The sequence below is a fragment of the Emys orbicularis genome, chromosome 2 (assembly GCF_028017835.1).
Source record: "Emys orbicularis isolate rEmyOrb1 chromosome 2, rEmyOrb1.hap1, whole genome shotgun sequence".
Lineage (NCBI taxonomy): Eukaryota > Metazoa > Chordata > Testudines > Emydidae > Emys > Emys orbicularis.
In genome coordinates, this window is record NC_088684.1 from 211,876,257 (window position 1) to 211,892,184 (window position 15,928).

Consider the following 15,928-nt stretch of genomic DNA (forward strand, 5'->3'; position numbering starts at 1 on the left):
TATTTACAAAGGTACACTCACCAGAGGTCCCCTGTGTGCCCACAGGGTCTTGGGTGAGTTTGGGGGTTACTGGTTCCAGGTCCAGGGTGATAAACATATCCTGGCTGTTGGGGAAACCGGTTTCTCCGCTTCCTTGCTGCTGTGAGCTATTTACATTATCTTCATCCTCATCTTCCTCGTACCCCGAACCCGCTTCCCTGTGTGTTTCTCCAGTGAGGGACTCATAGCACACGGTTGGGGTAGTGGTGGCTGCACCCCCTAGAATGGCATGCAGCTCCGCGTAGAAGCGGCATGTTTGCGGCTCAGCCCCGGACCTTCCGTTTGCTTCTCTGGCTTTGTGGTAGGCTTGCCTTAGCTCCTTAATTTTCACGCGGCACTGCTGTGCGTCCCTGTTATGGCCTCTGTCCTTCATGGCTTTGGAGACCTTTTCTAATATTTTGCCATTTCGTTTACTGCTTCGGAGTTCGGCCAGCACAGATTCATCTCCCCATATGGCGAGCAGATCCCGTACCTCCCGTTCGGTCCAGGCTGGAGCTCTTTTGCGATCCTGGGACTCCATCACGGTTACCTGTGCTGATGAGCTCTGCGTGGTCACCTGTGCTCTCCACGCTCAGCAAACAGGAAATGAAATTCAAACATTCGCGGGGCTTTTCCTGTCTACCTGGCCAGTGCATCTGAGTTGAGAGTGCTGTCCAGAGCGGTCACAATGAAGCACTGTGGGATAGCTCCCGGAGGCCAATAACGTCGAATTCCGTCCACACTAACCCAATTCCGACCCCCTAAGGCCGATTTTATCGCTAATCCCCTCGTCGGAGGTGGAGTAAAGAAACCGGTTTAAAGGGCCCTTTAAGTCGAAAGAAAGGGCTTCATCGTGTGAACGTGTCCAGGCTTAATTCGATTTAACGCGGCTAAAGTCGACCTAAACTCGTAGTGTAGACCAGGCCTCAGGCAGGGGGGTGGTGATACAGTAAAGAATTGTTTCAGTTCTAAACTAGCCCCAGCAGGGGGAGCTGCTATCCACATTAGAGCCCGTGCGCTGCTCTTAAGGGGCCCTTATGAGGGGAAAACAGAGATAGGTGCCACACAATTGCCTCTGGCCACAAGGGGGCACTCAGGAGGCAGCTGACCCTTTGTTTTAAATAACTTTTACATGATACCATTTCACTGTCTTCCTTGGTGTGTGTGTGTGTGGGGAGGGAGGAATTAACTTGATTAGTCTCATTAGGTTGAGCTAACAAACAGATATTCATTTGTTTTTTTCCCATAATACATTCAGTGCTAAATTCTGTCCCAAAACCTGCAAGATCAGGTCCTCTGTTCTCAGTTGTACTCAGGGAGCCCAGCTGAAATCAATGGGACTGAAGGAGGGTAAACGGCAGCAAAACTTGGTCCTCAGTCACCACGGTTAGGAAGGATTGTCTGGTGGTTAAGGTACCAAACTGGAGATTGGCCAGACTCCCAATATCACCTTGAGCAAGAACTTAATCTCTCCATGCTTCAGTTCCACATCTGTAATATGGGTGTGATAATACTTCATCTCTTCTACCCTTGATCTGTCTTTCCTGTTCAGATTATAAGATATTCAGGGCAGGGACTATCTCAGTGTGTATTTGTACACAGCATAACACAACGAGCTGGGACTTCCAGGCACTACTGTCATATAAATAAATTATTTCCTCATCTAAAACACTGTTCTTAAGTTTAATTTTACCAGTTAACACTTAGTAGGAGTCAGAAAGAAATCTCTGATGAGCTGTTATACTGGAGATGGAAAAGGAGATGACAAGATTTTGTTTTGCATGACCCAGCAGAAGACTCTCTAATGATTAAAACAATGAAGGAAGTCTTCGCAGATATGGCATGGAGTGGCATATTAGGGATTGATATAAATGTGCAGGATAGCTGGTTAAATAGTACTTCAGATGTGGCCTGCAAAGGAAACTGTTTGGTCTTCTGCACTTAGCTTGTTTATGATGTATAAGTGCAGCCTGAAAAATTTCTATAGGTCATTATTCAGCTTGTTTTTTACATTAGGAATCCAGACCCTGTCTCCACTGGAAGACTCTGAAGGGTGAAATTCACCCTCTGCAGAAGGCCACATAAGACCTAAGCAGCACATCAGGCCTGGGCTAAACAGGTTTTGTATAAATTTAACTATTTTTGATTAGGGATATGCCTTTTGTGTGTGTGTGTGTGTGTGTGTGTGTGTGTGTGTGTGTGTGTGTGTGTGTGTGTGTGTGTGTGTGTGTGTGTGTGTGTGTGTGTGTGTGTAAACTGAAATAGTTAAATTGGTCCAAAAATTGTGTGTAGCCCTAGCCTCAAGGGGAGAGAATCCGGGTTGTGGGGGACTCTTTCAACCTTGAAAAGCTATATACCATGCTCCTGAATTGGCTGATCAACCCCCCCCCCCCAAACAAACAAAAAACCCACCTCATTTCCTATTCAATAGCAGTTAAGTCACGTTCTACAAATTTTATATATATATATATATAGGCTCTTTAGGATGTTCCTTTTAACTAGTTAGCTTTATTATAGTACTTTTAGAAATTATTTTCTGTCATGTTTTGATTTTATTTTCTGTATTACTTCTTATCAAGCACTTTGTTACAAGATCAAAGAAAAACAGCTCTTTGAGATTTGTATATTTTCCTTCACTTATAAATAAAATCAAACAACACCTTTCAAGAAGTTATTGTGACATCATTTGTTTCTTTACCAGAAGTACAGACTTCTTCTTAAAAACCAATTAAAACTTCTCTATATAAAACCCAAATAAATCTACAGTTTAGCCTGCTTGTCTTCCTACTGCCTTGGAACAACTTGTGTAAAGGGGAAATTTCTTCCTAACGCTCAGCGGTAAGAGGTTGATTATGCCTTGAAGCATGAGGTTTGAGCAAGTTTAACATAGATTTGTTTTTACACTAATAATACTGTAATGTGAAGTGTGTGTGTGTATATATAATATATATATATATATATATATATATATAATGTGTGTGTGTGTATATATATATGTGTATATATATATATACACACACACACAGAACTCTGGACACTAATAAAACTATCCGAAAGACGTTATCCCTGATATTCCTGATTTTGTTCCATCATTCTGATTTCTTATGTTAAAGATTAGAGGGGCAGCCGTGTTAGTCACATGCATCTGATGAAGTGGGTATTCACCCAAGAAAGCTTATGCTCCAATACGTCTGTTAGTCTAGAAGGTGCAATAGGACGGTTTGTCACTATGTTAAAGATGTGACTGAAGCTTCCTTTTGTAGCTGATGTAAACTACTCACATTTCTACTGAAAATTTATCCCAGCAAAAACTGGGGTTGTCTTAAAAACGATTTTTTTTTCAGGAAAATGTAATGTTCAATTAATTTTTTTTTTTTTAGTGTTATGGCAAATTTTGAAACAAAATCAAAACATTTTCTTTTGTTTTGTTAAATTGAATTTTTTTTGTCATACTTACTGCAGTACTCAGCATTAACCGGCTGGTGTCATCCAAGTGCTGCAGCAGGAGTGACTCCGGCATGGAGCGTGAAGCTGGCTTTATCACGCCGGAAGCCGACTGGCTGCCAATACGCAGCTCCGGCTCAGGGATCTTACGTTGATTCAGAGGAGGCTGACATGACAGAGCTGTTATAACGACACTCTCCTGTATACACCCACCAACACAAGGAAGAGCAAAGTGAGCAACCTGGAAGCACACCGGGGAAAAGGACTAGCAATCTGGCGTTTCCTGGAAAGCAGAGTGCAAACTGTCTGAAGGCTAGCAGCCTGTATGCGGACTACTAACGAAAGCCCAGCCACTACCGTGTTAGGTGTTGCTGTTGTGGAAATGCATCTGTAATATCACACAAACTAGGATTCCTGGAGTTTAAAGGTGAATATAGCCATTTGTTTTGTTGTAAAATCTGACCTCGGAAAGGTCAGGTAAAGATTGGGAAGGAGCACTTGAAGAGATAAGCGTTTGGGTAACCCTCTGTGGGAAATATTCTAAAACAAGAAGGATTTACAAGAATTTCAATACAAAGACTGTTAAAAAGGCAGACACCTCATGGGGGTGGAACTGCTTAATGAGGGAGGAAATAACCAGATGGGAAAGAAACTGCAAAGAGCAGAAAAGGCAGAGAAAGCAAGGAACTTTGTGTGCGCGCGTGTGCTAGGTATATATTTAAATACCGTGTTAACAAAGAGAGTAAAATAGTTCCCATTTTTCAGGGTAGTTTCTATTTTTCTGGCAAATCCGAAGTGCTTTGTTTTCCTGTGTTGCTCTTGAATTGCGGATGTGCCTTTTTTCTTTAAAAAAAATAATCACCAAATGTGACTTGAGTTTGGAATTAAGTGGCTCCTCCCAGATGTGAAGAGGATTTATCAGAAATTATGATCACTTAAACTCTCACAAACCTTGTTTGCTTGCTGGCCCCTGTCAGACCCAGTTCTTTCCTATCTCCAGGAAGGAGCGGCTGGGAGAAACATCTGTTTAACTATTTATAAAACATCATCCCGTCATTTCTGTGTCCAGCTTCTTAAATGATCCAGAAAACGAGGCCTCCGCTACTCCAGTCTCAAGATGTAGGAGACAAGATGGAAACACTAATGGTAAGGAAATGGAAATGGGTGATAGGTTTGGTTTTGTTTGAATGCCACAATCCCTGGAATTGAAAAATCTGGAGAAGGGAAGGAATGACAGTGATGTCCTATCATCCTGAAAAACCCAGTGTATATTTGTCCCTTTAAGAGTCAGCTTTGCATGCTTGTGTTGGGCATTGCAGGATTTTTCTAACTGGAAACTGAGAGAGTTCATGTAGAGAAATTCAGTCTTTTCAGTTCAGAAGAGATCACACTGGGGTTGTTGCATGGTGGGGCTGCAGTTCGGTATTACAGGTTGCATGGCTTACAGTGGGGAGCAGTGCTGAGTGTTGTACGGTGTGTAGAGAGGGTATGCAATATGCAGTGTAATATGTGCAAGGCTGCACCATGACTGGAGTCAGAGAACTTGTGTGTCATATGGTGGAGTGCAATTGGTGTGCCTGGTACTGGGATGCAGTAGGAGAACTGCATGGCATACAGAAAGGGGCAGTGCAGAGCAGTGGAGGCTGTATAGCAATGAGTTACAATACCACGGGGAGTGTATGGTATATAATGGGGATAAGTCCAATGAAATGTCTTGTAGAGTCTGCATGGCACATGGTGAGGCTTTGAACCATACTGATAATGTATTGGGGATTGCAAGGTATAGCATGGATGGGAATGCAGCGTAGGGGAAGGATGTGCTGTTAGTCGAATGTCAGTATATGGGGAGGATTGTGTGGTACTGCATGATGCACAGGACAGTGCACTAGGAGATCAGAGGGGAGGCTGCATGGTACAGGCTGGAGGGTAACGCAGCATACACAGATGGGTGCAGGGGGGTGGTGAATGGTACCAGGGTAGTGCAGTGTATTGTGGGACACTGCAGGAGCAGAGGAGGGTGCGGGGCATTTAAGGATTGTCGCAGTGTGTATGGCGGGGTGCTACAGGCTGTCCTGGGGCGCTCTGAACCGCATAGCAGAACGCAGCCCGCCGGCCTGGAGCGAGCCTGGCATGTAGCAGCGGCCGCCTCTCCCGCTCAGACGGGGGGGGGAGAGTTAACAGAACTCTGGTCCCTCCCTTCTCCTGATTGGCTGGAGCTCTCCTACCGTCATTGGCTGGCTTCGGAGGGGTGCCTCTGACATCACTGCCTTTGTCGGCCTCTGCCGTAAATGTCCGGGACGGGCCCGCAAGTGGCAATGAGGAGAGTGATTGTGTGGCTGGGGGCGGAGCCTGTGAAATTACCACTGCTCCCAGCCCCTCTCCTAAGCTAAGCAGGGCTAGGCTGGGCCGGGACGTGGATGGGGGACCCCAGGCCTCTGCTGTGATCTTCTGCCAGGACCAGCCGGGCATGTTCCTGTCCTGGCTAAGCGGAGTGGGTGGGTCTGTACTTGGCGGGGAGAATCCCTTTGCTCTCTTCCAGTGCCTTGTGCTGGGCCAGACAGGGTGTACAGGAAAACCAGGTCCTTAAGGGACCTCAAGTGCATGGTGTGTAGCCTTTTAAGTCTTTTTCCTTTCCCCACAAAAGAGCTCGTAGTTACCGTAATGCCTCGGCTAGGCCACTGCCAAGACAGAATGGGGGAAAGCTTATTGTTTATGCCTGTACTTCGTTTAATACTCTAATGATGATAATGCTTGGGGAGCCTCACATGCGAGTCTGGTGCTATCCATTAGTGAGAGAGAGATGTTCTAAACTAAATATTAGAAACCACTTGGATATAAAAGACTTATTATTACAGCTAACCACACGTCAAGAGAAGCTGAAAACATGATCGCTAGTCATGAGGTTCTCTGGTGTATCCGGCAGCGTTATGTTAGTAGGATGTGTTCTCTGACGTGGCTCTGTGCGGAGGGCACAGGAGCTCTTTGTTTCTTGGGAATCATGTGAGGTGGTTTTATTTAAAGTAAGCCTGTGGCTTGCTTTGTGGCTTATGCTTAAGTCCTCTTTGGATCAGGAAAGAACCTGCCTCAGGAGCAAGATTTGGAGCTGAAGGAGTGGGGTGAGGAGAAAGAGAGGAAAATTAATTAACTCTGCATTTCCGCAGTCTCTCAATCTTCTGCTGAGAAGACATTGTACTTTGCTTTGAGCACATCCCAACACCCTCCAAGTAACTCCTCACTTTTTAGCATCTGCTTGGTAGAGCAAGAATTATTTTTGGATTTCTCTAGCCTGCTGTGTATTCTGTATTTTGCATTGCAGCTGTCCCTTTCATCTGTGTAGATGCTATGATTGAGGTCTATAAAATCATGAATGGTGTGGAGAAAGTAAATAAGGAAGTGTTATTTACTCCTTCTCATAACAGAAGAACTAGGGGTCACCAAATGAAATTAATAGGCAGCAGGTTTAAAAACAAACAAAAGGAAGTATTTTTTCACACAACGCACAGTCAGTCTGTGGAACTCCTTGCCAGAGGATGTTGTGAAGGCCAAGACTATAACAAGGTTTAAAACAAAAACAAAAAAGAAAAACTAGATAAATTCATGGAGGATAGGTCCATCAATGGCTATTAGCCAGGATGGGCAGGGATGGTGTCAATATCCTCTGTTTGCCAGAAGTTGGGAATGGGTGACAGGGAATGGATCACTTTGTGATTACCTGTTCATTCCCTCTGTGGCATCTGGCATTGGCCACTGTCAGAGGACAGGACACTGGGCTAGATGGACCTTTGGTCTGACCCAGCGTGGCCACTATTATGTTCTTATGCCAATACATGCTTTTATTCTGTTCTGTTCAGGTCCTTATACTGCACTCTCCACTGTAGTATATGAGTACACAACAGTGAAGAGGAAATCCATGAAGATAAATTAAAAAGCACTTGTAACACCTTTCACACAATGTTTGTGTACGCACTTCAGAAGGTTTTAGGCAACTATTCCTGCACACTGAATTGCTACTGCTCAGTGTTCATCCACCAAATGCTTCCCCCTGTCTTCAGAAATCACCCACAGAACTAGTGAATACTCATCTCCTCCTGCGCTGTTTCCAGTTAAGTCTTCATATAAGACTTTTTTTAAAGCCAGGTCTTCTCTTTCAGTTGCATCCAGTGCTAAAGGCCTTTGTGTGTGGTTCCATCAGTGGGACCTGCTCCACCCTTCTCTTCCAGCCCCTAGATCTGCTTAAAACCCGGCTGCAGACCCTGCAGCCTTCCATCAATGGGTAAGTGCTTGAAGCTTCTATTGTCCGAGGGGAGTGAGGGGGTGGGGGGGAAGTGGGGTGTCTCATTTTCTTGCTCGCCAGGCCCTGGAGTTGAGAGCAGGATCTCAGTTAGGTCTTGCTAACAGCTGGGCAGGCAGAGGAGAGAGAAGAGCTTTATGGAATGGGGTATGTGTGTGGGAGGGGAGGTACTTTGAAGGAGCCTACAAAGTGAAAGATGGTAGTGAGACCTTATTCTCATGAGTCTACCCTAGTGATATTCAGCCATAGCATTGGGAGGTATATAGCTGAGAGTGCTGCATTCATTCTTGAAGCAGCTGTCTTAGGTAGGCCCATGTGGTTTCACTGATGCCCACCATGCTCTGGAAAATCCCATATGACTGCTACATACCTTTACCCCATGGGGAACTGGTGTGTCAATATCTAATCAACCTCCTCCTCTTGCTTGATATATTCATCCATGACCCCATCCATTGTTAATCTACTGTCGCTCTGGTGGTGATGAACTATGATGTCACTAATGGTAGACTGTGATGATATAGTTGCTTCCATAGTGGTGATGCTAACTATGCTGTCAAAATCCGTAGATAAACCCAGTGGGAGTGATTGTGGCATTGTAAACCATGGATGGAGGCAGAATTGAATGAACAAGGAAGAACATGGGGGGAGGGATAGCTCAGTGATTTGCGCATTGGTCTGCTAAACCCAGGGTTGTGAGTTCAATCCTGGAGGGGGCCACCTAGGGATCTGGGGCAAAATCAGTATTTGGTCCTGCTAGTGAAGGTAGGGGGCTGGACTCAATGACCTTTCAAGGTCCCTTCCAGTTCTAGGAGATAGGATATCTCCATTAATTTATTTATTTATTTAACAGGCTGAATAGAGAGAGCGAGCTTCTAAAGGTGCTATACAGGGCCGGCTCCAGGCACCAGCTTAACAAGCAGGTGCTTGGGGTGGCCAAGGGAGAGGGGCGGCACCTGCGGCAATTCAGGGGCGGCAGGTCCCTCACTCCCTCTAGGAGCGAAGGACCTGCCGCTGAACTGCCGCCGCCGATCGCGGCTTCTTTTTTTTTTTCCCCAATTGCCGCCGCCGATTGCGGCTTTTTTTTTTTTTTTTTTTTTTGCTTGGGGCGGCAGAAATGCTGGAGCTGGCCCTGGTGCTATAGCTAGTACACAGGTACATCTCTGGAGCGCTCTGGGTGGGTGACGGTGAGGGTGAGGCAGGGCTGTAGGGTTGGTCCCATGGGGTAACAGCTGCAGTATATCTATGTAATTCCTTTCTTGTTTTCCTTCTAGGTCAGGTCATGTTGGGATGGTAGCTTTGTTCATTAGGGTTATTCGCACTGAAAGCCTCCTAGGGCTCTGGAAAGGGGTCTCACCAGTAAGTGATTATTTTAACCCTGACTTTTTCTTACCTAGCATGTGTTAGTAAGTATGGTTTAGAATTTTAAAGGTATTTAAATGTTGCTCTGCTCAGTGTTGCAAGGCCAAAGTGACTTAGATGTCTGTCCTATTTTCAAAAGTGACTTAGGCACTTAAGAGCCTAAGTCTCTCTCACTGAAGGGCAGTGGGTCTAAGGTTCCTAAGTGCTCAAGTCAATTTTGAAACTGGGAGGTAGCTGTCTATGTTACTTAGGCCATGTAACGCTGACGGGAAGCCATGTCTAATAAATATCTATAAAAATCTCGGCCTATATATCTGTAATGGCTGGTGCACTGGCCTAAGCCTGTTTCAGTTCCTGAATGTGCATGTAATTGGGGACGGAGTCTTTGGGTGAAAACTTGGCCCCATTAAAGTCAATAGCAAAACTCTGACTTCAGTGGAGTCTTGATTTTGCCCTACATCTCTTCTCCTTTCTTCAGAGTACCAGCTCTTTCTTTTCAGTGACCCTCCCCAGGGCATGAAGCTTCCCAGCCGGTTTAACGCTCCCTTTTTTAGTGTTCTGTAGTGTGTTTTCTCTCCATTTTTCACTCTTCTGCAGTCCTTCGCAAGATGCATCCCTGGGGTCGGGATTTACTTCAGCACCTTGTACAAGATGAAGCAGTACTTTCTCTTGGACCGCTCCCCCACAGCCCTAGAGTCTGTCTTTCTGGGCATTAGCTCCCGTACAGTAGCAGGGGTTTGCATGTTGCCCATAACCGTGGTGAAGACACGATATGAGGTGAGTGTCACAATTTTCATACTTCTAGAACTTTCTGACGTGTTGTGTTGTGGTTTCATACCCTCTCCTATAGCACAAAAAATTCGTCTGTCTTGGGTATCAGGGACTGAGAAACTGAGATCCTATATACTGCGTAAGGTGCTTAAATGCTGCAATGATGGGTATGGTTTGAAACCTAGATGGACTGAAAAATTCTCCACGCTCACACACCTGGGGCAAGTAACTTCTATATTTTACTTGCTCAGCAAGAAATAATATTTTTATCATCATCATCATCATCATGGCAGGAGTGGGGGAGAGTGGCTGTATCTTGGGCTGTTAACACTCTTGCAAGGCTGGTCTGTAATATCTAGTAACTGTATGGTGTATATTTATATTATATGTGTTAGTTCCATTTCACAGATCTGCCATGCAGGAGATAAAGTTCAAATTCCCTTCCTCACCTCTTGCGTCCTTGGTGGGGATTGCTGGGGAGGCACCATGCTTAGCCCTGCGAGGAGACTGGGGTTGAATCTTCCAGCCAGTGGAAGTGGATGGAGTCAGAGAAGTAAATTGCTATAGAAAAAGTAGCTAATAAAATATCAGTGCTAAAGCGTGTGGGAAGCTCTGTTGCTGATAATGTAGCAAGACAGTTGCTCTCTGGCTCTGCCGTGATGTCCCTGGAATAGTTCTTATGTCATAGAATATCAGGGGTGGAAGGGACCTCAGGGGGTCATCTAGTCCAACCCCCTGCTCAAAGCAGGACCAATCCCCAGACAGATTTTTGTCCCAGATCCCTAAATGGCCCCCTCAAGGATTGAGCTCACAACTCTGGGTTTAGAAGGCCAATGCTCAAACCACTGAGCCATCCCTCCCCCGTCATCTTGTCTCGTGTATATACTTAAAAATATACTGTAACTACAATATATGATTGGCCTTGGGAAAAGAGAAATCTGGCTGGTTGCCCTTGTGGTGGTGTATTTGAAGCATTTAGGAGTCGGAGGTAAGTGTTCACCCTTTTGTGTGTAGAGAGGTGCTTTCACTTCAAGGCTTGCTCAGTAATGATGTCCCAGCACAAGGGACCCTATATCTGACATGTAGGTAAACCGTTTTTGTGTGTCCTCTGCAGAGTGGGAAGTATGGCTATGAGAGTGTGTATGGAGCCGTGAGGAATATCTATCGGACAGAAGGGGCCCGGGGCTTGTTCTGTGGGCTGACTGCAACGCTCCTGCGTGATGCACCCTTTTCCGGCATCTATTTGATGTTCTACACCCAGACCAAAAAAGTTATACCTCAGGGTAAGGCTGAATGTGGATGTAATAAAACAGAATGTGGTTCTTCTCACTCCCAGCATCCTTTCCTTTCTGTCCACATGCTTTACTTTGGCCTTTTTCTGATTAAATCGATCCCTTGTAGGGCTAAGGTGTGGCATTAGTGTTCCACCTGTAGAGAACTGGATGTTCACGTTCTGGAGGAGTCTTACATGAAAATGACCTGGGCCTCACGTTGGTGCTCAGGGGACTCTGGTCTACATTGCACATAGAATGCATCACGCTTCATGGTGATCTGGTGTTTGCCTACGAGCAAAGTATGAGACAGATACTTCAGGGATGCAGTTACCAAGCAAGTGGTACTGTGAGTTGGGGATGAGGAGTTGGCAGAGCTGTGTGTGGGGAAAACTTGCTCAACACCTGACATTGCCAGTTGCTCATTTTCATGCACACTGTATAATTCCCCAACACTTCTGCAATCTCTCCTAAATTGAGACTTGCCTGATTTTGGTGTGAGAGCCTTCTCCTCTGCAGCTTCTGCCCTCTAAAACAGCCTTTCTTTAGCTCTGTGTGTCTGTCAAATTCAGTCCCAATGGAAGTGATTTGTTTAGCCAAAATTAGCATTGGTGTGTCTATTTGCTAATCTCCTTTGAAAAGTCTCTTCCTCAGTTATCTACTTTATAATTTGGTAACTATTTAGTTTGGGATACAGCTTCTAAGAAAGTCACTATCTACAGAACAGAATTGTACTGTATTATGTCTGACTAAGCTGTGTCTTGCTTCATTCCAGACCAGTTTGATCCAGCGCTCACCCCCTTAGTGAACTTCAGCTGTGGAATCTTTGCTGGAATCCTGGCTTCATTGGCGACACAGCCTGCTGATGTAATCAAAACCCACATACAGCTGACACCTGAAAAATACCGCTGGACGGGGCAGGCCATTGCCTTAATCTTCAAGGTGAGGCTGAGAGGATTGTGTGAATGTAACTTCAGTTCTGGTCACTTCACCAGAGATGCAGATTTGATAAGAAGGTTCTCGCCTTCATCTCTAAAGCAGACCTTTAAATGAGTATTACTAGGTATATACCACTGTGAACGCAGTGTAGCTTCTGAAATGCTTCCTCTGTGTTATGCTATGGGAGACTGAACTTTTCACCTCTTGGTCACTGGTTCACATACAGTCTGGGTCAGTAGTGACTGAAGTTACTCCCATCTGATGACTGGTTGGTGGTCTGAATCCAGTTCCCATGGGGCAGATATCCACATCAGTCTCCTTGGGAACAGACAGCTCCCAACATGCTGCTGTTGTTTCTTGCTCCTTCTGAGCGGTATGAAAATTAATGTGCTAGATAGTTAACTTCACCACCACCTGGTTATTCCTGGTGCTTCACCGTCCTTTACCTATGTACACAGGATAAATCCCTTGGAAAAGCAAACACACTCTCTCTAGCTGAGCATGGGGAGTGAGTGAATAAAAAGAGGACAACAGTCATACACATTTGGGCATGTTACATTCACCCCTCACACGTAATCTAACTTGTATCCTGAGCCATCGTATGACTAGAGGTTTCACTTCACCTTTCTTCACTCCATTATAGAGCACTTTTACCCTTAGACTGTTGTTAATTGAATGTACTTACTGATTTCACTTCAGTTGTGTTAGCAAATAACCTTGCAGGATCTGGTTGTACCCAGTCCTGGGCTGCTGGAATCCATGGCTTATCACTGTAGTACTCCTGTGATTGCCAGACTGAGGCAGGAGGATTTTTGTAATATGCTGCTTTATAAACACAAGCTTCAAGGATAAATGGGATATAAAACAATTATCTGTCCTTTGAACACTAGCAAGAAGTGAACGTACAGATTTGTTATCCAAGGAACTGGGTGGGGATGCATGGAGTGGATACCCCAGTGGAGCACTCATCGACCTGTATTTGGCCCCAGAGTTGTATGTCCATTGGATGCTAGCCCAGGATGTGATTCACAACCCCTGTGATACAATGCTAGGGGCTACACAACATCAAAGTTGGGTTACAGTTGTCCTGACATTGGGTTACATTGGGATGACTCTTGGCTAGACTGTTTCTTTGTTGCAAGTGAGAGCCTGCAAAATCAGAATGAAAGATCTGGAGCTGAATTTTGCTGCTCAGGTCCATATCAATCCTCCTCCCTAAAGTTTGGGTCTGTTTGAATCTGGATTTTAGCCACGCTTCTGCTTAGACGCTATTTGCTCCCATTCAGAATTTCTCTTTCTGCTCAATGAAAGTAAATCCTAGGCAGAGCTTTAAAAATACTCGTGGGCAATTCTCAGGGGTGAAAGTAAAATTGAAAACTTACCGGTACGGGGGCTGGCTCCGCCCGTCCCCCTCCCCCCCCGGAAAGGGCTGGGCCTCAGGCAGAAGGGGTGGGGCTGGGAGGGTCAGCATCCCCCAGCCAGCCCTTCCACGCTGGCCCGTGCCTGGGGCTCCAGCGGTGATTTAAAGGGCCTGGGGCTCTGGCCGTCACTGCTGCTACTGCAGCAGTGGCCAGAGCCCCGGGCCCTTTTAAATCGCCAGCCCGGGGCAGCTGCTCCTTTTGCCCCCTCTCCCCCGTTGGCAGTCTGGGGGGCGTAAAAGGGGCAGTGACAATAAAATGCTGCTGCGGCAGCGCTTTAAGTAGGGTCCTTTGCCGTGGCAGCGCTTTAACGTCACTGCCCCTTTTGCGTTCCCCCCGTCGGCAGCCCTGCCAGCAGCGGCAGTGCTTTAAAGTAAGGCAGTAGGGGCCGGTACCGGCGGCCACTTTCCCGTACCGCCTTACTTTCACCCCTGGCAATTCTGTAAATATTAACGGACACAAAATTCTGAAGTGAGGCTGGTGACTATATTAAGTGACCTGAAGTGGTTTGTTTCTTGTCTTGTTTGTTTGTCTGGACAGAGGTGGGGGTTTCCCTCCATGCCCTGTGGTTCCCCTCCCTCTTCTTACTGTTCTGTACTGTGCCTCACGGTTTAGCAGCTGTCCAGTAACTGCTGTTCCTTCATCAGCAGGAGTCACTGCAGTTGAGTGATGCTAGAGATCCCTTCCCTGTGGCTGTCCCTCTGGCTGAGTGCTGTGTGAGCATGGATTTCTCAGGCACTAGGGACTAGTAGAGAATGTATTTCAGTGCAGCCATGGATTATGCCATCCAGTAGAAGTCTAAGAATTACATGAAGTGACACAGCTGGTGTTTGTTTTGTCTCCTCCTGTAGGACTATGGACTGGTTGGCTTTTTCCGTGGCGGCGTCCCCCGTGCCCTGCGGCGCACTCTGATGGCAGCGATGGCATGGACTTTATATGAGCAGATGATGGCAAAAATGGGACTGAAATCCTGAAGGGCTTGTAGTGGAGGAGACCAGCCTAAGCCCTTCTCCTGTTCAGCTGGTGTGATTTCCCAGTTCTGCGCGGGTGGATCTTTGTTCCACCGTGGTAGAGCGATAACGATTTCTGATCCAGAGGACTAGGCTGCAAAACATGCCCTCTCTGATACAAATGCAGGCAGGAGAGAGAAGGTTTTGACCTTGCATCTTCAGAGTAAAGCATTCCAGGAGGACCGTATCATTCAACTTCCTTGGAAGATGGGAGGGTTCCAGTGTCCTACGAACTACATGGTTACGGTAAAGACCGTTGAAAGAAACCCCTTTAGAATAGTCCTATGTGCCCTGAGAAGCCTTTGCACAGAAGCTAGCTGAGGCATTTGGGGAAGAAGTGATTGGACTTGGACTACAGAACTCTGCAACTTTCTACCGTGGTGGCCTGGGATCGTAGACTGGGCACACCATGTGCCATCTGACACTCGTCCTGTTATCTGTCAGTGTATTTTGCTCCTGCACCCATGGGGAAGGCATAGAGGAGAATGCTACGAGGGGCACCATGTAACAATTTGTTTCAGAGTTTGCTTAATGTATTAATACGTGTATTAGAGTGAGAAAGGGGGAAATGTGTATCTGAAAGGAATGCTGGGAAATGCAGTCTTACCATACCTTGCACAGTAGCTTTGATGATGGATAATGTAGCTGGGAACCTAACTGACATCTCCGTTGTGGCTTGCAGCAAAGGGCTTTACGCCTCTTCCCTTGTGCTTTAGGTTGTATTTCCCACAGCATGACCCAATGTCTTGGAAGAAGACATTTTCCACTGGCTTTATTCTTTGTCTATAGGCATTTGTTATGCCTACCCACATGACTACCATGGCAGGGCAAAAGCATTGACTGTCTTGAAATATGACTTAGCTAAGAGAGATGGAAGGCCAGAAAAAGGACTTGAGAAATGGAGTCTCTTTTTGAAACTCCATTTGCAGCCTTTCTGTACCAGCTGTTTTTCTTGAACTGTTTAAATTGAGCTGTAGCTTTGGACCATTATCCAGGTTTAACTCCAAAGGATGTAAATGCGTCTGTAATAAAACATATCATGCAAGAAGGTTGTATTCTACACTGTCATTTATATTTGTGGCTGCAAAATGGACTAGCATCTCCTTTCTCTTACATTCCCCTCCCTCCCTTGGGAAGATTTGGTCTTAGTTTCAGTGCCTTTCTCTTTTTTAAAACACTAGGACACCTAAGAAACAGATGGAAAACAAACTCCCTAGTGTGTGGGGTGGGGGATGAGGCGAGACAGCTCAACTGACTTCCATGGGGACTAGTTCTACTAAAGCAATGAGGACAAACAGCCCTGTGGGAAACTGCAGGAGAGGCACAGTTAGGTTACGTCTACATGGCAAAACAACAACAAAAAACCACCACAGCGAATCTGAGCCCAGCTGAAGTGATGTAGGCTTG

General features: G+C 45.9%; 1 protein-coding gene across 2 annotated transcripts; it reads left to right on the plus strand.

Annotated features, from left to right (window-relative positions):
* The first annotated feature begins 3,607 nt into the window (after positions 1-3,607).
* Positions 3,608-15,569, plus strand: SLC25A38 (solute carrier family 25 member 38). Of its 2 annotated transcripts, none has more exons than XM_065398122.1 (8): positions 3,608-3,889; positions 4,463-4,608; positions 7,614-7,735; positions 9,025-9,109; positions 9,710-9,889; positions 10,998-11,166; positions 11,930-12,096; positions 14,363-15,569. In XM_065398122.1, exons 2-8 carry the CDS (start codon positions 4,540-4,542, stop codon positions 14,483-14,485), a joined length of 915 nt encoding a protein of 304 aa, XP_065254194.1. In that variant the 5' UTR covers positions 3,608-3,889; positions 4,463-4,539; the 3' UTR covers positions 14,486-15,569. The 2 variants fall into 2 exon arrangements, with proteins under 2 accessions (XP_065254194.1, XP_065254195.1); XM_065398123.1 differs by having other exon boundaries at positions 4,532-4,608.
* Positions 15,570-15,928: the final 359 nt, after the last annotated feature.